Source organism: Neovison vison, chromosome 12 (genome assembly GCF_020171115.1).
Source record: "Neovison vison isolate M4711 chromosome 12, ASM_NN_V1, whole genome shotgun sequence".
Classification (NCBI taxonomy): Eukaryota; Metazoa; Chordata; class Mammalia; order Carnivora; family Mustelidae; genus Neogale; species Neogale vison.
In genome coordinates, this window is record NC_058102.1 from 49,714,854 (window position 1) to 49,738,842 (window position 23,989).

Below are 23,989 nucleotides of genomic sequence, written 5' to 3' on the forward strand. Positions count from 1 at the left end.
TTATCAAGACCTAAAACATAAAATGTTTTATGTTTTATGTAAAACATAAAAACTATGCTGACATATTCAAATCACAAATTTTATTACTTTTCAAAACTACAAAAAATGCCTGCTATGCAATATTATGTGGTAAATATAATTAGCTTATTTCTCCCCTCCCACATATTTATGAACCGCCACAATTTAAACATGGACAATTTCAGACCAAATTATATTTATCAAAAGGTGTTTTTAATAAATGCACATGGTTTTTGTATTACAAATAATACAAATAATAGGCATGTTTACCTGCTCAACATATCAGCCATAATATCCAAGGCTTCTAGCTGAACAGAAACATCTTCCTGCTTTGCTATTGCACTGGTAAGACGTCCAGTAATCTTTTTACATACATTAGCAGCTAATGCAGAGCCTGCATGAATAATAAACCAAGAATAATTTCAAGGAAAGTATAATGACTCTACCTTATATTCTGGTGCTTACTAGATAGTCAACAACTTTAAACGATTATAATTGAGACTGACTTAAGAAATCCATGTCAGAAAAGTAAGTATTTCAAAACGGGTTGTTTTTAGCCAAGTAATTTATTAGACATAAGCAGAAATTAGAGATAATAACTGCAGAAGGAGTATATGACACAGGCAAAACAGTAACAATTCAATAGACTTTACTGGAGTCTATATACTGACATGACTGCCAACGATGGAGCCAATGGGAGCTGAAGTGTTTGCACCTCTAGACTGGAGAACAGAAATGAATTTTCTTCTACCTGAATACTCTTTACTAGCAACCTAGACTTTTTAAAATTTCAGTAAATTAAAAACCAAATATATTCTGAGCTCTAACAACATGATCTCTTAAAAAAGAGAGAGAGCTGTAAACCTGTAAGATCCTTCCTATTCCAATCCAAAGACTCCAAAACTTCATTATGATGAACTAGAAATGCTGTTCCAGAGAACTCATAAATCAAGGTTATTCTATTTTGAAGTAGATTTGTCTTATTACTGGCAGGTGGGAGAAAAAAAGAACAAGAAATTAATCTAAACGGTTAACAGAATTCGTTAGAACCAGAAATCAGCTAAAAACAAACATGTTTCAATGAAAAGAAATGAGGAAAACGTCAATATAACTAATATAAGAAATATTTTACAGAAATAATAAGAGTAAAGTCACACTGATAAGAAATAGCTGAAAAAGCATCATCTTTCGATTAAAAGATAATGGAGGATTTGAATCTTCACCCAAATAGGTAATCACAACTTTGGGTGCATTAACCCAATCTCTCTGTGTTTCAGTTCCCTCGTCAATAAACCTGGAATATTATGACCCATATGGCTGATGTTTAGACTTACTGAAATAATACAAACCAATCTAGCATGATGGCTAGCACAGCAAAAGATTAAATATTTGTTAAGTAAATGAGTAAAAACTACATACTTAGACTACACTATTACCAGTCTACATCTCTCCATGAAGTAGATAATAATTTTACTTAACCTGTAGATAAGACCATCAATAACTTCAGCCTGCTGATTTTAACCAACAGCTTGGTAGTCAAGATCAATTCTAAAATTTGCATTACCTAAATATTTGTGTCAGAGGCCAAAGTCTAATTAATTAACAAATTCATTAATTGTCATTTTAAATTTTTTAAATTATCAAAGTAGCTACAGAGTCAGCCTTAATAAAGATACTAGTAAACTGGACTATTTCACAACTGTCTTAAAACAGTATTATGTTTCACACATCACAAATTCTGATGCAAAGCAAAATTAATATTGAAAATAGATAGCTAATCAGAAATAACTCAAAGTTTTGGTTACCTTTTCCCTTAATGCACAGGTTAGCATTAACTCTGTTCTGTAGTCATGGTAAATACAACAATAAAAAATCTTGCTATTCCTACAAAATACTTAAATTCAGTCAAAATAAAATTGATTTAAAAGTGAAAATTGATTTTAAGCAAAAATAAGACTCTGGACATTTTTCCTCTTACTTGTTCAAAGAGATCCTTACAAAAATTCTCTGATTGACACTACTCCCCTTCCCTGGCCAGGAGGAAAAAACAAATGAAAGGTAGAACAGCTCCAGGTAAAAAGGAACTAGGAAGAAAAAAGTGCTCTTGCTTACCACTGGAAGCTGGAGGAAGTTCTCCAATTACTGTTTTAAGGCCAATACTTGAAATATCTCGAAGTTGTTCCTTATCAGAAAGCATGTTAGTGCAGAGGGTATCTACAATTGTCTCTACTTGGTATTCTTTCACTTTACTCACTAAGGGACCAAGACTGTAATATAAAATAGAAAAAAAATTAATTTACATTAAATACAAAAACAAAAATAGACAAAAGCATAAATTTTTTCCGCCTAGCAACTATCAACACAAAGTAAATACACTATGCCTGTATCATCCCATTGTATATGAATAAGGGTGTAAAAAAAATTTGGACTGATAAGTTCCTTGCAGTTGGTTTCCAGTTTTCCCACTGATATCCACCATGGTTTCATGAAACTTAAGATGCTTTTACCTCTCCCAATCCTTCATATATACAAAACATTTTTTACTACTAAAAAAGCTAATTAGGAGTCTGCTCCTAACAAGGATCCTATGGTTTACCTGAAACAGCAATTTCATCCAATACATCACTTTGCCAACTCTGCTCCTGCCTTCCTCCTATCATCTATCACCAACTCCACCTTGTGAACCAAAAGAATTCACATTCCTTCTATTTTCCTGTTTAAATTTTAAAAAGCATCAAACCACTGGTTACAAAAAGCGAACAACTTAGTACTACTCTATGTTCCCAAAGAACCTTGGATATTCTGTTCATATTAGTGTTTTATATTATTATTATTATTATTATAGGTTTGCATGAAGGTCCACTGACTGTTGATGGAGAAAAGTTCTTCCTTAGTGCCCTTCCCAAAGAATTTAGCACATAGATGCTTGGTACATGAATTTTCATTGAAGAGCCCTTATATTTAAGACTATACTGAATAAGTAATGTCCCTATCTCCAAATATTTACCACTGGTTGATAAGGTTAAGAAATTCACAAAGCTATTTTAGAAATGAAATGAAGACAGGCACCACTCTGCACAATTTCTTTTTAAAGACTCTTAAATTCTATATTAGTATTTACAGGACAGAAGACTGCACCTAATGACATACTTTTAGGTACTTAGTTTATAGGATATTGTTAGAAAAGAGCATTTTAAATGGAAAGATCAGAGACCAGAATGAATGGAATGCATATTTAAAAAATGAGGAATGGGAAGCAACAGCAAAAATGAATTACTGGGTATTCATGAAGATAAAAAGGTTTTGCACAACAAAGGAAGCAGTCGACAAAACCAAAAGAAAACGCAAGGAATGGGAGAAGGTAAAAGAACTTATCATACTCAACACCCAAAAAGACAAATAATCCTGTCAAGAACTGGGCAGAAGACATGAACAGACATTTCTGCAAAGAAGACCTACAAATGCCCAACAGACACATGAAAAAATGCTCAACATCACTTGGCATCAGGGAAATACAAATCAAAACCACAATCAGATGCCATATCACACCAGTCAGAATGGCTAAAATTAACAAGTCAGGAAACAACAAATGTTGGCAAGGATGAGGAGAAAGGGGAACCCTCCTACACTGTTGGTGGGAATGCAAGCTAGTACAGCCACTATGGAAAACAGTGTGGAGGTTCTTCAAGAAGTTAAAAATAGAGCTACACTACAATCCCACAATTGAACTACTAGGTATTTACCCAAAGGATACAAACATTGTGATCCAAAGGGACACCTGCACCCCAATATTTATAGCAGCAATGTCCACAACAGCCAAACTATGTAAAGAGCCCAAATGTCCACCAACAGCTGAATGGATAAAGATGTGTGTGTGTGTACACACACACACACACACACACACACACACACACACAGGAATATTACCCAGCCATCAAAAAGCATGAAATGATACCATTTACACTAATGTGAATGGAAACAGAGGGTATCATGGTAAGTGAAATAAGTCAATCAGAGACAATTATCATGGTTTTACTCATATGTGGAACTTAAGAAACAAAACAGAGGATCATAGGGGAAGGGAGGCAAAAATTAAATAAAGACAAAAATCAGAGGGAGACAAACCATAAGAGACTCTTAACAATAAGAAACAAACAGGGTTGCTGGAGGGGAAGTGGGTGGGGGAATGTTAATGAGCACCGGGTGTTATATGCAACTGATGAATTACTCAACTCTACCATCTCAAACTAATGATACACTGTATGTTAAATGAATTTAAATAAAATAAGTTTAACTGAATTTAAATAAAATAAGTTTAAAAAATGAGGACGAAAAGAACTGTTTTGACACAAAAGGCATATAAAAGACAATAGGAAAGGTAGGCCCCTGGGACATTATGGAGAACCTTTAAAGTTAGGATGGCAAATTTAAATGTGATGTGGTAAAACTGGGAGCCAATGCATTTTGTCAAGCATAAGTGACATGATAAAAATTGTTTAACTGGATAAATGTCAGACCAATATTTATCAAATACAGATGTTCAATAAACTAACTGCTTGACTGCAGAAGCCATAGGCAGTGCAATTTGGGAAATTAAGAGAAGAAAGAAAAATAAAAAGGTTGGAGAAATCCAAGAACAATTCAATCCAAAATACAGCAGTGACAAAAGACATGGCATATGTGTAAAAACCTAACATGAAACAATGAAAAAATTGGAGTGAAAATAAAGGGAATTCTAAAAATGAATGTGAAGAGTTTAGCTTCTGGTAATGGCAAAACAGCTCTGTTGGACCAACCCTTCTGCAGATAAAGACTGTAAACTCTCTAAAACTGTATTTTAGAAAAACAACAATTTGAATGCCAAATGATGATGTTAACTAAAAACAGAGAAAGGTCTACCTAGAATTCCAAATCCAGTGAAATTATCCCTTGAAAATGAAAATAAAGGGCACCTGGGTGGCTCAGTTGGTTAAACAACTGCCTTTGGCTCATGTCGTAATCCTGGAGTCCAGGGATCAAGTCCTGCATCAGGCTCCTTGCTCAGCAGGAAGTTTACTCCCCACTCTGACTCTCCCCCTTCTCATGCTCTCTCTCTCTCTCTCTCTCAAACAAATGAATAAAATCTTAAAAAAAAAAAAAAAAGATAATTTATGGTAAAAACTGAAACTATATCACTACTAAATCTATACTCAAGAATTGCCAAAAAAAGTTCTTTCGGCTAAAGAAAAAGTAAACTAGATGGTTATTCGGATTTACAAAGATCACCAGAAACGTAAATATGTGTACATAAAAGGCTTTATTTAAGAGACTACAAGGAGTGCCTGGCTGACTCAATGGCAGAGCATGCGACTCTTGATCTCACGGTTGTGAAGTTTAAGCCCCACATTGGGTTTAGAGATTACTAAGTAAGTAAAAGTACATTTAAAAAAATAAAAGACTATATGATTTTCCTTCAAACTATAAATAATACTGTATTACAGATATATACACACACAAATATACCAAAAAAAAAAAAAAAAAAAAAAACCAGCACAAAGACAGGAAGAAAGTAAATGGGAAAATGCTGCAAGGTTTATATAATTTGTATCAAGTGGTACAGTATTAGCCTTCAGTAGACTATCATAATTTTAAGATGCAATTTATAATCCCGCCTAGAGTGACAATTCAAAAAAGACTAGGAGATAGTATCTAAAAAGTCAACAAGGAGTGCCTGGCTGACTCAATGGCAGATGCACAACCTTTTGGTTTCAGGAACCCTTTTAACACTTTAAAAATCAATGAAGACCCCCAAAAACTTTTCTTTGTGGGTTCTGTCACTACTTACCATATTAAAAATTAAAAGTGACAAAAATAAACCTATCACATGTTAACATAAACATTTTTTTAAAAATTAACCTTTCTCAAAAAAGTGAGAAAAATAGCACCGATATCTATGTTTGCACTTCAAAAAAAAAAAACTGGATTCTCGTATTTGACTTTGTATTCGATCTGTTGTGATGATCACATCATGCAGCCTCTGGAAAATTACACTGTGCACTTAGAAGAAAACGAGAGTCAAAGGGAAAATAATTATTCACATGATAAACTTTGACACTTTCAGGGTCACATCATGTTCCAGGGTCCCCCGAATCAAACTTTGAGAACTATTGCTAAAAGAGTTGATTAACCCAAAAGAAGGCAGGTGGGGGCGGGGAACACAAAAGCAAAATGAAAATAAGAAGAATGACACACCTAAATCCAACTGTGCCAAATATTTGTAATAAATGCCAATGAACTATATAAGCACTCTTATTAAAGGGCAAAAATTATGAGACTGAATCAAAGCAAGAATTAACTATTCACTGTCTATAAGAAACATCATTTAAAAATAAACACATAGGTTAAACTGAAAAATAAAAAAAGGTACACTACGCGAACACTAATTTTATTTTATTTTATTTTTTTTTAAAGATTTTATTTATTTATCAGAGAGAGAGAGGAAGAGAGAGTGAGCACAGGCAGACAGAATGGCAGGCAGAGGCAGAGGGAGAAGCAGCGTCCCTGCTGAGCAAGGAGCCCGATGTGGGACTCGATCCCAGGACGCTGGGATCATGACCTGAGCCGAAGGCAGCTGCTTAACCAACTGAGCCACCCAGGCATCCCAACGAACACTAATTTTAAAAAAGTTGGGGTGACTTTTCCATATTAACAAAGAAGAAATTACATTTGAAGATAAAGTATATTTAAAGAGAAACATTTTATACTCCTAAAAAGGTCAAACATCAGGAAGACATCAATGTGTATGCATTTAGTCATTAGGTTTTAAAATACATGGAACAAAATCTGACATTATCAAAGAGAAAAACAGATAATTTGACAATCATAGTTGGAAAACTTAAACACTCCACTCTTCTGGGTATTTAATGCCAAAAACAAAAAAAAAAAATCACAAAGAATATAAAATCTAAACTTTATCAACTACCTTGACTTGACATTTCTAAAATATTATGCCCCTCTACCACAGAATATACTTTCTTCCAAGTATACTTGGGGCATTCATTCACCAAGATGTATCACAATGCTAAACCATAAAACAAATCCAAGTAGACAAAACAAACCAAAACAAACAACCTGAAATTTTAAAGAATATGGTTCTCTGAACAAAATGGAATTAGATTAGACAGCAATAAAAATAAACATCTAGGTAACTTCCAAATATTTGAAAATTACTTCTAAATAACCCAAGGATCAAAGGAAAATCACAACAGAATTAAAACTATTTCAATCCAGGGGCACCTGGCTGGCTCGCTCAGTGGGTGGAGCATGCAAATCCTGATCTCGGGGTTCTAAATTCAAGCCCACACTGGGTGTAGAGATTACCTGAATGATACCAGCAGAATTTGTAGAATGTAGCTCAAGAAGTAGTTAGAAAAAAATACATACCTTTAATTGTTTAAGAATTAGAAAGGAAGAAAGTGAGCATTACAATAAGGCAACAAACAACAGAGAAAAAACAGTTCTTTGATAAACTGGTAAATCCCTAATTAGATGACTTGCGGGAAAAAGGAGAGAAAACAGAAATTACCAAAATCAGGACTGAAAGAGGGGGATATTCACTGATGACCCCTATTTTAGGTAGAAAATCCCAAGGAATCTACAAAAACTACTGTGACTAATAAGTAAGTATGAGATACTATGGTTCACTGTTAAAAGACAATATTGTTAAGATGTTCTCTTCAAAAATCTCTATAGCTTCAACACAATCCCAATCAAAATTTGAGCAAGATTAAAAAAAAAAATGAAATTGACAAACCAATCCTGAAATTTACAATGGAAATTAAAAAAACAAACAAAAAACCCTAAAAAACCAAAATTCTCTTGAAAAAGGAAGAAGGAAGCTAAGAACTTACACCACCTTACAACAGACTTGTATACATCTATACCAGGGGTTTTCAACAAAGGGTAATTTTTAACCTCCAGTAGACAGCTGGCAATGTCTGGAAACATTCCGGGTTGACACTCCCAGGGAAAGAAGGAATGCTTCTAGCAAATAGTAGCTAAAGGCAAGATCCTACTAAATATCCTACAATACACAAAATACACAGGTAAGCTCCTCACAAGGAATTATCACCCCAAAAAGTCAACAGTGGCAAGGTTGTCTAATACACTACACTAATATAACAGTTTTGTACTGGTATAATAATACACAAAAACACCAATGAAACACAAGAGAGTGAAGAAATAAATCCACACTTTCAGTCTACTGATCTCTGGTATCAGTGCAATTCAATGGGAAAAGCAATGCTTCAACAATGAGATGTCCCCATGAAAAAACTGAACTCAATTCCTATTTCACAAAAATTTATTCAAGACAGATCACAAGACTAAAAGTAAAAGCTGAAACTATACGGCTTTTAGAAAAAAAAAAGGAGGGAATTGTTGCAACGTAAGATAAACAAAGGCTTCTTAGGACATGGAAAGCAATTACCATAAAAGAAAAGCTGAAATTAATTTGTAAGATAATCAAATGAAACTAAATTTAAAACTAAATTTAAAAACTTAAGCTCATCAAATTGGGAGAAAATATTTATAAAATATATGTATCAAAGGGCCTATCTGGACTGTATGAAGAACTCCTACAATTTGATAGTAAGAAAACCACCTTTGGGGCACCTGGTGGCTCAATGGGTTCAAGTCTCTGCCTTCAACTTGGGTCTTGATCCCGGGGTCCAACTTTCTATCACATACTTTCTATTTTACTCCACTTGTCCATTAATGCCTCACTATTGCACTGCTTTGATTAGAGAAACATAATAGCCTATTTTCATATCTCGTCGGGCTAAGCAACAACTCCTACTTCAGCAACTGTTACACTCCTTCAGTGTTCTTGACTATCTTGAGCAAACAAACACCTGCCCTTCTCCCTCCCACCAAAATATACCTTAAAATCAACTTGTCTAGCTTGTGAAATAATTTTTTACAATTTTAGCATTGAATTAGCTTGAAGAGAACCAATAACTTTGTTGATTTATCCAACCCAAGGACATGGAATGTCTTTCTATTTGTTCCAAGTACCTTTTTTTAGGGGTCAAGAATATTTTAAAGTTCTCCTTAAGTTTTGAAAAAGATAAAATTGTAACCTTACCTACACTATTCAATACCCTCACTGAAGGTCACCATTGTAACATTTCTTGTTACATTTAATTCCTAGGCATTTTGTCTTTCTGTTGCTGTAATAGATGGACATTTGATTCCATGAGATCTTCCAATTGGTTATTGTTTATATGAGAACTACACATTTTTCTTCATTACCTTTCCTGACTTCCCATTACTTCACTGACTTCTTACTGTCCACATGAAATTTTTTTCTAGACTGACTTATTTTCATGTACCTTTTCCAATTCTTATGCATATCATTTTATTCTCCCTTGTCCTATAGTGGCTAATATCTTCAAAAAGAATGTAGTGGAGGGGCGCCTGGGTGGTTCCGTCATTGAGCATCTGCCTTCAGCTCAGGCCATGGTCCCAAGGTCCTGGGATCGAGCCCAGCATTGTCTCCCCTGCTCGGCAGGAACCCTGCTTCTCCCTCTCCCATTCCCCCTGCTTGTGTTCCCTCTCTCGCTGTCTCAGTCTCTCTAATAAATAAAAAAAATAAAATCTTAAAAAAAAATAAAGAATGTAGTGGAGACAGAAAACCATCTTTGATTTGTTCCTGACATTAGTGTAAAGGTATCTGGCTTTTGGGTTAAGGTATGTGTAGGTGTGTGTGCACCTGATATTAAAAAAAGTCTTATCAACTCTGTTATTAAATGTTTCCCTAGAAACAGGTAGTGAATTCTCCCAAGTGAGATAAAGCATCCCTGATCCGTTCTTCACTCCAGTGACATAATATGATGATGGTCTTCGGAAGGTGTTTCACTCCTAATTACACTAAGTAGCCTAAGTAAGTGTTGTGTTTTGGTGTCTTTGTTTTAATCAAGCATCAATGTTGAATCTTAACAGGGCCTGGACAACTGTTTTTTCTTCCTCTTATCTACTAACATAATGAAATATATTAACAAAGCACATAATACTGAACCGCCCTCATTCCTAGAATTAATCTCACTTGGTCATGGTATATCACACTTACTGTATTGCTGGATTATATCTGAACATTTAAACAGTCTGTAGTTTTCTTTTTCAGTGTTATCCTCAGTCAGAATATGTTATCAGTAATTGGCTTAAATAAAAGATTGGGAAGTTTTATGTACTGGAATAGTACTAGAATTCTCTGTACTGGAACTATCTGTTCTTTGAGGTTTCAAAGACGTGTGTTAAAGACTTCTGGGCCTGAGTTTCTTTTGGGTGATGAGTTCTTTGACAATTTTCCCTATTTCCTGATAAGGCTAGTTAGTAATTTATCTATTGTGATTTTCCCTCCTCTAAAAATCAGTTCTTGGGTTTTTATCTCCTCTTATATTACTTTGGTTTTTTATCTTCATTCCTTTTTTTTCTTGAATATATGCCATTTCTTCCCCACAATCTGTTACGTTTTAAGAATAAAAGGTCTTTGGAAAACCAAAAGCTCAGGTTCCTAATGAGAAGATTCCTACGCAAGTGAGTAAGAGCTATGTATCTCTCAACTCTCAATTTCGGACAAAGACTACCTTATATCAACCACTTTTAAAAGCTGGTAAATGTTCACCATATATTTTGAACAATATTTAATTTTATTAAGCACAGGCAAAAAAATTAAAAGATGAAAAATAACTAAAGTAAAATTATATTCACTGCATTATTCTCCAACTTACCTTTTTAAGACTTATTTTAAACTTGCAAATGTCCCAAGTTAAAGAAAACTGTACTGCATGTCTAGAAACTCTATGCTGACCAATGATTTCTCACATTTTTATAGCAGGTACGTAAAACCTAAGCCTAAAACAAACTTAAAACCTTTGTAATAAAATGCAATGTTGGGTGTTTGGGTGGCTCAGTCAGTTGAGTCAGGTCACGATCCCGGAAAACTCTCTGCTCAGTGGGGAATCTGCTTGTCCCTCTCCCTCCACCCTTCCCCGCTCCTCCTTGTGTGTGCTTGTGTGCTTGCGCTCTTTCTCTCTCTCTCTCTCTCTAATAAATAAAATCTTTAAAAAAAATTTTTTTAAGTGCAATAAAGGAGTCATAATGAGGTAATGTTTTACTTAAATTGTTGCCTAATTATTACAGGGCATACAAAATGATACAAAATTCCAGTGTTTGTTATATGAAACTAAAGGCTATACTTTCTAATAACTTACTATGTAAATTGTTAAGGTTTTCTAATATTTGATACATATAAATGAAATAATCCATTAACATAATTTATTGAGAGTTCAAATTCTGCACCCTATTACTAAAAATAGTCTGTCAATACCATGTCTAATAATATGCTCCTACTGCACTGTACACAAAGACAACTGAATTCCCACCATTTTTAGGAAAAATTCTTTGTAACTGCTGTATCATCAGTCTGAATTTGTGCTAACTATGATTTTAAATGCTGCTGTTCTTTATAAAGTCTTATGATTTCTTACTTCCCTTGATCACTGGTTCTTAAATTTTCATACAGAAATGGACAGAGGCAGGTAGGCCTTCTAAACTGGGCTAAAAAAAACCAGGTCAAACAAGTGAGATAATCACTCTGTCTGCAGTTTCCATTATGTATTTCGTATGAATCAAAACACCATAAAAAACTTTAAGAAATGTATGGGACATCTGGGTGGCTCAGATGGTTAAGCATCTGCCTTTGGCTTAGGTCATGATCCTAGCATCCTGGGAAGTCTTGCATCAGGCTCCTTCCTCAGTGGGGAGCCTGCTTCTCCCTCTCCCTCTATTGTTCCCTTTCTCCCTCTACTGTTTCACCTGCTGTGCTCTCTCGCTCCATCAGATAAATAAATAAAATCTTTAAAGGAAAAAAAAAAGAAACTTTAAGAAGTGCATCATACGTACCATATACAAACATTAAACACTCACCACTCATCCATAAATTCTAAAGAAAATTCCGGAAAGACATAGTACAAGACTAAAATAATTTACCAACTATTACACTGAGTCTTTTATGGTAGGGGTAGGAAGCAAGTAAAAACACTTACCATTTGACAGCTAAATTCTGTACCTCTCCATTTTTATCTTCCAGTAACTTCAAAATCATTTTCACTACTTTCCTTTCACTGTCATCATCCAACTTGATGGAATCTTTCTGCAGTTCTGTCATCAAATCATTTGTAGCCATAAACCTATCAAAAAATTAAATTTGTTGATAATTTAAATTTTTTAAGCACAAAGATCGTATCTTTCAAATCTAATGCTATCATCCTTACCTAATTATCTTAAGTCCTAACAATCTCTTTTAAATATGGTACCATCACTTTAAATTCTCTTCCCCAGGTCAGTTCTATTTTAAGTTACTGACAGGATCTACCATGAGTGCGCTTTCATTTTCATAATTTTCATTTTCATAATTAATTATATCACTGCTTTTAAGAGGAGAAAAACTCCTCTTTACTTTTTCCTTTGCATGTGATTTGAATTTTATCTAGGAAGTCTTTAACTACAAACATAATACCTTCCTATATAATATTCTCTATTGGATTGAAGGGCGGGGGTCACATATTAAAAAATTACTGGGAAATTTCCAAAATACAAATTCTCACTTCCACTCAAACTCCCATCACAAGGTTTATCAGGTGTATTTTCAAAATGGTGGAGGCAATTCTAGAACGTTGTTCCATCTGATATCCAGCCCCCTACCCTTAAGAACTACTGCCAAAGACAAGTTTCATACTGAATAAATAGCCTAACAAAAAACCCCAGAGTGATCAACTGTCTAATCTCAGCTTTAAATGAAAGGGTTGAATAGGAAACAAAAATAAGGTAAATAGACTCATTTTTTTCTCATAAACCTCACCAGCCGATTCATTGTTTTAAAAGTAATTTCTCAAGAGTAACAGATAATCACACTGAAATAAAGCCCCCCCAATCTGCCTGAAGGCCGAATGAATTTTTCCCCTAATTCTGGCTCTTCTCTACCTATTGAAATAACCTAACTGCAGTAACAAATACTTAAATGACTTTTTCATGTATCTGAACCAGATCAAGTTTGAGGAAAAGTATACTATTTATAATGTCAAAATCCGTGTCTTCAATTAAATCAATCAATTAAAAAACACTAACTATTGGAACTGAAATGATAAACAGCTATGCAGATAGTATGGCAATACAGGCAATAAACTATGTGTAAGGATTGGCAAAACAATTTATTAATTTAGCAATTCACTATTTGTTATTTAAAGAGTTAGTATGTTCATTTAAGGTTAATTTAATGAAGTTTTAAACTACAATGCAGGCACAATTCCTACCAAGTTTTGTGAAACAGCTTAAAAAATCTGTGTTCAAATTGGGATTATACAAGGTAAAGTAAGCATGTACTTCTTTTAAAATGAACACAGTTGTAATTGATAGCCCCTCCCCATTTTGTATGACAAATGAAATTAAAACCACACAATATTCTAGAAAAAAACAAAAAACTGAGTAATAGCATACTAATGCAGGAATTCTACATACAAAGCATTAAAAATAGCCATTTTACTTCCATAAAATCATGAAATAAAACCAGAGTAGTTAGGACCTCTAAAGACCCCTGAAATGCTCATCATCTGGTTGAAGAGAACATGGCCATTAATTTAGGCAAAAAGGCAAATAATCCCAATGCAAAAAGTTGTTTTAAGGGCGCCTGGGTGGCTCAGTGGATTAAGCCGCTGCCTTCGGCTCAGGTCATGATCTCAGGGTCCTGGGATCGAGTCCCGCATTGGGCTCTCTGCTCGGCAGGGACCCTGCTTCCTCCTCTCTCTCTCTCTCTCTCTCTCTCTCTGCCTGCCTCTCTGCCTACTTGTGATCTCTCTCTCTGTCAAATAAATAAATAAATAAATAATCTTTAAAAAAAAAAAAGTTGTTTTAAGGTTCTGAAGGGAGTCTACTGGTAAACAGATTCTTTCCTTTATTTGCCACTTACTTATTCATTGCCTATTATGCTACAAAGGCTGGACTATGAGTGAGCAAAGGATAGATAAAAAGTAAATAAACCTTGGCTCCTGACCTCAGAGAAGTCTCCTGATTTTCAAAAATCTAGGATTAATACAAAACCACAGGATATCACCTCACACCAGTCAGATTGCCTAGTATCAAAAATACAAGAAATAACAAGCACTGGCAAGGATGCAGACAAAGGGGAAACCCTGTTCCCTGTGGGTAGGATGCAAAATGGTGCAGCCACTGTGGAAAATGGCATGGATGTTCCTCAAAAAATTAAAAATAGGAATACCATACGATGTAGTAATTCCACTGCTAGTTATCTACCAAAACCAAAACACTAATTCAAAAAGATACATGCACCCCTATGTTTACAACAGCCAACATATGGAAGCAACCCAAGTGTCCTCTAACAGATAAATGGATTAAAGAACAATGGAATATTTTATGAAATAGCCACAAAAAAAGGATGAAATATTGCCACTCTCAATAACATGCATGTATGGGCCTAGAGCGTATTAAAGGGGATTAAAGGCACAAACTTCCAGCTATAAAATAAATGGTAGGGATGAAAAGTAAAGCACAGGGAATATAGCCACTAATACTGTAATAATTTTGTATGGTGACTATACTTAGCATGGTGAGGACTGTGTAATGTAGAGAATTAGAACTGTCAAATCACTTTGTGGTACATCTGAAACTAATATAACATTGTATATCAACTATACTTCCATGTTTTTAATTTAACAAATCGGATGACTAACAGTTAAACATTTTTGAAAGTTGAAATGAATCCCAGTAATATCAGCAATAGGTAATATTTTTAAAAATCAGAAAAAATGGATTGAGATAGTATGAAGTTATACTAAGAGTTACTTTTTAATGGTGACCCCCAACCAGAAAGTCCTAAGAATTTCTTCCTTCTTTAATTTGATATAAAAATTTGCACTATAAATCATCCTGTTAAGAAGTTGTTTAACCAGATAAAAAGCTGTTCATGGCAGATTCAAAAGCCAATTTGTAAAATGTCTCTTAAGCACGTAATAATGCTCTAGGCATGGTGTAAGACCTAAGATGATTAAGGCAGACCCAGCCCCCTCCTCCTCATCTTTTCCCTTACTGTGGCAGACAGGCAGGTACACGGACAAATCTCAACCTTATAGATTTTTAAAAATACTCAAGGACATTTGACACTGATCACACCAAAGAACTGACAGTTAGTTTGGATTTCAAAAGATTAACAGGGGTGTGCCTGGGGAAAGCTGGTTAGGAATTTTTAATTTTTATTTTTGTCTGTGTTGGGGTGGGGGTGGTGGCAGCAGCAACAGTGCTGAGGGACTAACACTTTCGAGTGAAAGGCTAAGAAGCAGTTAAGTGTGGCTGCGACAGAGGCAGGTAGAAAGAAATCTAACAAGAAGATGGAAATAGAGGCTGACGTCAAGATAAGAAAGATCTGATCTACTCACTGACTATGTAATGAGAACCTATTATCTATGTATCAGGTACTATGCTCAACCCTGTATAAACAAGAAATGGCAAAAGCAAACAGTTCCTATTGTCTTGGAGCTTACAATACAATCACAGAGACATATTGGTTTTAAAAACTACATATATGGGTTAATGATATATGTAATTATGAACAGAGATAAATGCTAGGAAGGGAAGGAAAGGAATAGGGCACAAGGAATACTCAAAGGTTTAATAAAGTAACCTGATGTAGGTTGCACTAAGTGTCGTGCATCAGGAATGACTGAACTCTGAAGCACAGGCAGGAATTTGCGGGGGGGTGGGGGTGGGGAAAGACAGACATGTAAGCAGGGGCCAAGAGATTGAAGAGAGCTGGGGGTCTTATTAGGATTTGTTTTATTCTAAGAGCAATGGGAGGCTACTGAAAGGCATCTAGGTCAGAGATTGGCAGGATACTGAAATGATCAAATGTGTATTTCAGAAACATTACTCCAGCTACACTACCATCAGAGTGTAGAAAGAACCAATCCTCATTTACCCAAAATGAATGGAGAAAGTTAGGAGAATTACTGTAGCAGTCTAAGTGAGAAATGATGGCAGCTACAATTAGGATTATGACAATCTATGGAGGGAGAAATATGGACATACAATCAATTCTTACATTACTAGCAGAGTAAATGCCTTCTTGTTTCAGCTCATATACCATAAAAAGTATCCTCTACCTAGTGCCACATCTTTTACCTTTGTGCTTTTTGTTGCTGGTTAATTTTGCTGTTTAAAATGAGCCCCAAGCATAGTATAGTGCTGTCTAGTATTCCTAGGTACAAGAAAGCAGTGTCTTTCAGAAAAAAAATACATGTATTAGATAAGCTTTTCTCAGGCATGAAATGACAGCACTACTAGCTGTGAGCACACTGTGAATGAATCAACAACATATATTAAATAAGGTTGTCTTTAAACAGAAATAAACATAAAACAAGGTTATGAACTGATCAACTGTGACTAGAGGCTCACAGGAACCTACCACCATACTTCCCCAGAAGTAATGGCTCAGTATCACTAATTCAATGTTCATGGTAACTTGATAGTACCACCTACAGACAATAATAAGAACTATTTGAGTTTTAAAAGGTTAAAATAAGTCTTTGAAATGGATTAGATATGGGGATGGGATGGGATGAGCTAGAAAACGGACAAAGCAGCAGGAGGAAAACCACGTGACTTGGGTGTTATAGTCAGGTATGTATATATCCCTTCCAGAGTCTTACTGTTACCGAGCTGCCATTGTCTTATCAGATGGTTCAACCACTCACAAGAAGAGAAAGGATTAATAAAGCTGGCTCAACTACAGACTACACGGAATGGCCATTCCTCTGATCCTATTCAACAAAGTCTCAGCAACAGTGAAGATGCAGACATCATAAATCAATCATGACCTGCAGCCCAACTCCATCGGCTGCTGGTCAAAAGGGAGGACTAAGAAAAGGGAAAAAACAAAAACAAAAGAAAGTAGCCCTACAGTCCAGGAACTGATATGAGGCTCATACCTATATCTGAATGTTATTCCAAACTGATCTGATGCTTACAAAGAAAGTGTATTGTTTTCCTAGACATCAACAACCTCACAGAACAGCCATTTCAGACAAGTTCACTTAACACAAAATACCAAACACCTCTTCCTCTCTAACTCATTAAGTGACTGCTACTTCTTCACCAATTACAGCTTTTCCTCTGCTTTAGTCTCGCCCTCCTCGTATTAAGATATCAAACGATGGAATTGTCCCAACATTCCAACAATCCAGTTTGGAAATCCACTTCCTTAGAACCTTCCCAAAATTACCCAAATGAATGGGGCCTTACACTCTTTAACTGAGACTGCCCATAGCGTGTGTTCTCTCTCCCTCTATGGTAATAAACCCGATCTGTGACAACGATGCCTATTTTAGAGAATTTCAAGAAGGAAAGAGTGATAAACAAGGCTTGTCTATCAAATAGGTACGCAAAGAAAAGATCTATTAAATTACATACACAGAGCTTGTTAGAAACTTGGGGAAGAGTAATTTCAATGATCTTAGTGGGCAACAGCTAAGAAGTTTAGAGTTTATCTTGTAGTCAACGGGAATTAGTGAGGAGGGCACTGATCAGCTGAGGTATTTAGAAAGAAAATTCTAATGGAAGAGTTACCAAAAGACTGGTTTAGAAAGAAGCCTGAGACAGGAAGACACATTTGGGGAAATACTAATCAGGAAATTAAATGAGAGAGAAAAAGGTAGAAAGGTGACATCGAGATTTTTCCAACTGGGACATTTGGTACATGGTAATACAATGGGACACAACAGGGGAAAAAAAAAAATGCTTAAAGTGGGAAAGCGGAAAGTTAAAATACTAACTTTCAAGCTTCTAAGGCAGTCCCAGGTGGGCATAACCTACAGACAATGCCATCTCACGTATTCAATCAAAAGTCCAGGAGTACCATCATGAGGAACTGTGCTAGGCTTTGGAAACACAGTTATGAACAAGACAGTCACAGGATAGAATTTATACACCTGGCTTATTCCACTGGACTGAAAGTTCCTTGAGGGGAGAACTTATTCATCTTTAGTAAATCCAATGCAGATATGTGCAGAAACAATGGCAGAAATAGATACCTTGTATTGCACAATGAGCAGTCTCACAACCCTTTCCCTCATACATATACAACAATTTCACCCGTTACTAACAGAAATCTATGGGATTAAGAGCCAACTGCACCATCCAGTGAGTTCATTATCTTTCAAGGAACTCATATACACACACCACTACTATCTCATTTTTTCTAATTTATTCCCTTGGAGTATTAATTTAGGAGGGTCTTAATATTGTTCATGTAAGTAAAAATTTTAGTCCTCTTCTTTCCAGTTTCCTCAATGAAGTCTATTTTTCAATGGTGAGCTTTCATCATTGCTGATAATCGGTGTTAGCAGTACAGCTTTATCAAGAAAAATCATATAAGTGAAATCCAGTAACTTACCGCCATCAACATGCAAAGTACCTAAAGGGTGCCCAGAAATCACCTTCTTAAAAACTCTACAAATCGATTTCCTCTGATTAAAACTTACTTTTCTTCAAGCACAGGTAGTACAGAGAACTTCGCTAGTATTTATTGTTACATTATTATAAATACCCATACATTACTTTCAGCTATGTTATAGGATCCTGAAGTCCCTTCCAGCTCTGAAAGTGAATTCCGTATGAGGCCTGAGTTTTTTTTAATTAGCATTTACAGTTTCCAAGAAGAAAATACCTGCTAATATCCAAAACACATACATACATAAATTTGGTAACATAAACCATTATCAAGCTAGGAAATTCTGCAATGCAGTAATTATTTTAAGATTGTATCAAATGATATTTTAAAAAATTGACTAAGATTTTTACAATGGTTTCTGGAAGAAATTTCTCAAAATCGTTACATGTTTTTCTCTTTAACTCTGTAATTAAAATCCAACTAAAACTATCACCTGAGAACCCACAAGTTCAAAACAGTGGAGGACTCAGTTTGGTAAAACAAGTTCCCTACCCTCAAGCAGTTCCCTGAACAACCAGCTCCAGTCAAGATTATCTACTTGTATAGTGACCTTTCACATTTCACACTTGCGCTCATTTTCTCTACCTACAATTTCAAGACCAAACTCACATGACTCCACCAACAGGAATCTCCTTGCTATTATCTTCTCTACCACTTAAGGATGAGAACTACATATTGCTCTGGGTTATCTTTTTGTAAAAGTGTCTTAAACCATTCAACAAGTATGTAAATATCACTGAGGGCAAGCACTAGATCTTAAAACATTTTGCAGTCCCTCTCAGGGAATTACTTAAAGTGTCTTCTAGCACAAAATACTCCATAAGCCTGAGAGGGAAATGAAATTTAAGTTTAGTCTTAATGTCCCCTAGTCAAAACCCTAGAGAAGTAACATAACACAGTGGCTAAGAGTTCAAGCTCTGGGGGCACCTGGGTGGCTCAGTGGGTTAAGCCTTTGCCTTTGGCTCAGGTCATGATCTCAGGGCCCTGGGATCCAGCCCCACATCTGGCTCCCTGATCAGTGGGGAGCCTGCTTCCCCCTCTTTCTCTCTGCCTGCCTCTGCCTACTTACGATCTCTGTCAAATAAATAAAATCTTTAAAAAAAGGAGTTCATGCTCTGGGGGTTGGGGTTGGAGTTGGGGGTGGTCTGGAAACCCCAGATCTAATGTCTAACTCACCCTGGACAAGTATTTAATGAACACCATCACACCTGAGTTTCCTGGACTGGAATAGGGATTGTTAGTATCCACTTTACTAGAGTTATAAGGATAAACAGGATCCAGTATATAAAGCTGACACTAAGCATTAATGTTAACTACTATGTAGATAAAGATAGAACAGTGATAAATTTTCTTCAGCTCCTTAGTCCTTGGAATACTTAAATTCAATTGGTGGTGAAACATAGGAGTAAAACTTAAGTTATCGCAACCCAATTTTTAATATTAATATTCATAAACAGAGCGTTCACATGGTTTATGCACATTTAAGTTTTCATTCTGGTATCTACAGAATGACCTACCTACTAGTAGTAAAGCTTAAAATACTGCCTTCAAAGAGTGCAGAATACTAAAACATGAAAGAAAAAGGACATCAGATGTCCCTCACCAATAAATTGAACCCAGGATTTAAATCCTACAAAATGATTCTTTTAAAAACGCTAACATCTGAAAAATTTTTAACCTGTACCCATTTCTTTACTTTCTTCATATGAATGGACTATTTAGTTATTCAGAATCTAAAATTTCAGGTCTATAAGGGACCTTTTGTAATCACCCAAGAACAAGTTTCTCAAAGTAAAAATTTAGTCCCAGATTAAGCAGTCTCCCCAAGATCTCATAGACAGTTCCCAAGAAAAAATCCTACTAGACTAGAACATATGACTAGTGCCCATATTTTGTGACTGGTAGGTCATAGTCTCTTTGGAGTCTAGCATGAGAGGAGTAATTTTTTTTTTTTCCTTTTAGATAGATTACTGTTTTCGTCTCCCCTTAGCATTAGTAGAGTGCTTTGCACTAGATATCCTATAATATTAACTCTGTCCTCAAGATCTTTGTTAGTAGCTATTTTAAAACAAATAGCAACTAACTGATATTTACACCAAAATAAACAAATTTCAAATGAGAAAGTAGAAGGGATAATTTTAAAATAGAACACATATATACAAATAAATGCCTATACTAAAATTATACAGAAAAATATTCAAAATACTTGATTTTAAATGCTCACTATTTTAGTTACTCTCTATCTGTAACTTAATATACAGAGTACTTTAGTTTGAAAGACTTGTCTGTAACTGGATGGCTTCAGGATATTTTACAAGTCTTAAAAACACAGTTAATAAACATACCTTAAAAATGCCAAATAGCTGGAAGTCACAGTTCATACAATTAACTTCTTTATCAACTATTAGAAATATATCAATATTATACTTTTTATAACAACCTTCCCAGCAATGTTTTGATTTATTCTAGCTGAACCTGGTAGATAATTCTTATCAAGTTCAACACTGACTACAGCTTAACATCAAAGCATTATTTCTTTCATATAATTTATTTAAAAAAGAAAACAAAATCATGTATAGATCATCTTTACAAGAAATTAAGTAGCTTGAGTCAAAAATCACATATGCAGTATAAACAGGGCTTGATTTGTTTATTCTAAGCATATTACCCATACACAAGTCTACCCAGTTGAACAAAATCATGCTATTACAGTATTACAGCAAAGTGGTATCTTTAGTATGAAATTGAATACAATCAGAACGATATTTAGTACTTTTACAGAATGAGCCAAATTGACAGAAATGGTGGGGGTGGGGGAGACGGGGAATCACACCACACATTCTACATAGCTGAAAGTTCATATATATGTGTATATATATTCCACTCAAATGTGTATTTAAATTTCAGTGTCTTGCACTGGGAGCAAGAGAAGCTCCAAAGTAAATGGCATTCTAATCCTTAAAAAACACACAAACAAAAATAAAAGCAAAACGTTTATTTCCCTCAATAAACCGTGATTTTGATCTACACAAATCTAAAATATCAAAATAACCAAAGAGAGACATGTCTCTTTCAAAAAGTCACAACACTAAAATTTTTCATATTAGCAAATTGGATTTTAAAATTTTCAAATGCAATAATTAATAACCTCCTAGGTAGCAAAACTTTTTAAAAATCATTTCTGGCTTTGAAGTCACAGAACCAAAACTGTATTTCACTGACCATGTGAATACACTGACACATCAATTTAGTTAGGAATATGATCATTACAGTTTTCATGCTTCTCCTTTCACAAATAGAAAATCCCTTCCTGACAGATGTGGTCTGGGCATTTTCAGGTATTCAGGTATTAAAGGGTACTGTGCATATATACACAATTAAAACAAATTAAAATAGGCTTCAGCTTCAATTTTAATTGAAGACATCTGTTCTTTCCTTTAAAATGCTCACAAAATACAACCACCAAGCCTTAGAGAACAAAACGAATATCAAAGAAATAAAAAAGCTTTTTTAGACTGGGAGCTTATTTATTTTGTGATGGAACAGGAGGTGGGAAAGGAATGTAACCACCACTGTAGCACAAAAAAAAAAGAGAGAGAGAGAAAGAGAGGCCAAGATAATCCGTAAAAATATAACAATTCTTCAGTATACATATTACCAAGGTTTGGAACAGTCAGTACTCGTCTTCTAGAACAGAACTGCCATAATAAAGCCTCATATTCACCACCCCCATTTTTGAAAACTTCCATCAGGAAGACCCATTTGCTTGCTTTACGTTTAAGGTTCAGGAATTCACCTTTCTGGCCGTAGTTTTGGATAGAAGGAAATGAGAATGAAACCCCGAATTTCTGCTTAGTTTTCACCTGACAAGGAAAAATGACAGAGATGCTGGCGGGAAAACCCTGCGAGTCAAGTTCCCTCATCCTGGCTCCCTCCCCACCCCACCCCCTTCTTCCCACCTTCACGAAAGGAATTGTCCAAAGAAAAAGTTTATAACACAATCCGTGGAAAGCTCAAATAAAGCAGATCATTCAAGCTGAATGCACCTAGGCCCACTCCCTCTGCGGGAAAAGAGGCGGCAGCTGGGGCCCGGAGAGGGCAGCAAGCCTCAGCCCTAGCCAGGAGGGCGGCCTAGCGCTCAAGGCGGGCTGGCCGGTAGGCCCGGGCCTCCTGGTCTCCAAGCCCAAAGCAACTCCCTTCCCCACAAGGGTGGGGGATTCTGCCCCTTCACACACCTGGGACGCGAAAACCACGTCTCGGGACTGGGGGGTGGGGAGCAGGGAATGCAGTGGAGGCGTTTGGGGACGCAGAAGGCGCCTCGGACCCGCAGCGGGCAACGGCCTAGAGGAACGAATGGGGGGGAGGGGGTTGGAAGGTGGGAGTAAAAGGAACCTGCGGGATCAGGGAACGGGGGGTGGGCCGGAGAGCTCGGGAAAGCGCACAAACCGGCCAAGGCCAAGGGGTGGGGCAAGGCCCGCGTGAGGGCCAGGGCCGCGGAGAGGGGACCCCAAGGTGGGTTTACGGTCGGATTTCGGCCTCACCTGAAGTCCTTGTCGCTGGATGTCATTTTTTCCAGCAAATTGGAAATGTGGTACGAGGCGCTCGCCATGTTGACGGCCTCGATCCCGCCCGCTGGCGTTGCTGGTGCTGCTGCCCGCTGCCGCCGCCGCTGTTGCTGGCGCTCCTCCTCTCGCTCGCGGCGGCTCCCGCTTCCAGGGTCGCAGCGCGACGCCGACGCTGACTAGGGAGGCGCCTGGACGGGCTGCCCCCTCCTCGGAGAGGCGTGGGCCTGTCCTGGAGGAAGCAGAGGCTACGGGGTCGACCTAACGACGGCGCCGCTCGCTGGGAACCGAGCTCATGGGCAGCGAGGAGTACAGCAGGGCCTCTCCGGGGAGCCAGACACCTCCACTCGGATCGGTCTCGCTGCCACTCTCACCGCACTCGCTCCCTCGGGCAAGAGGCCAAAACCCGCCTCCTTCGCTCCGGGGGCGGGGGCGACAAACGCGGGACGCCACGGAGAGCCGAGGTCAGGGTTCATGGAGGTCTCCCCACGCACGCGATTGAGACGCTAGTTAAAAGGTAATTCTGTTGGCTGAGGCCTCCGTCAGTCTTCGCGTGAACCGCCTTTCAGGAGGCATGACAACGACCAAAAGGATTTGTTCTCGCGAGACTTGAAAGCGACGGTTAAAGGACGGGGGGGTGGGGGAAACAAGCGTGCTGTGATCTGAGAATAACTTGCCTTTTTCCCGTATGACAGTAAAGGAAAGGTTTACGATTTTTAAGGGGTAGAACGCCAGGAGTAATGCTAGCTAAGGGATAGCGTGGGGACCAACATAAGAATTATCAAAAAAAGCTTTCTTTCGAATCGGACGCGTGGCCTACTTTTCCTTCACCACGGTGAAATAATGTTGCCAC

The 23,989-nt window shown here is 36.8% G+C and overlaps 1 protein-coding gene across 1 annotated transcript in view; it reads right to left on the minus strand.

The window, feature by feature from the left end:
- Positions 1–23,620, minus strand: part of CAND1 (cullin associated and neddylation dissociated 1) — a 41,979-nt gene extending 18,359 nt beyond the window's left edge. The window contains exons 1-4 of the mRNA XM_044228999.1: positions 23,116–23,620; positions 12,105–12,248; positions 2,131–2,285; positions 289–412 (exon numbers count right to left, since the gene is read on the minus strand). Coding sequence (XP_044084934.1) covers positions 289–412; positions 2,131–2,285; positions 12,105–12,248; positions 23,116–23,183 — 491 coding nt within the window. The 5' untranslated portion in view covers positions 23,184–23,620. The remainder of the gene's footprint in view (positions 1–288; positions 413–2,130; positions 2,286–12,104; positions 12,249–23,115) is intronic.
- Positions 23,621–23,989: the final 369 nt, after the last annotated feature.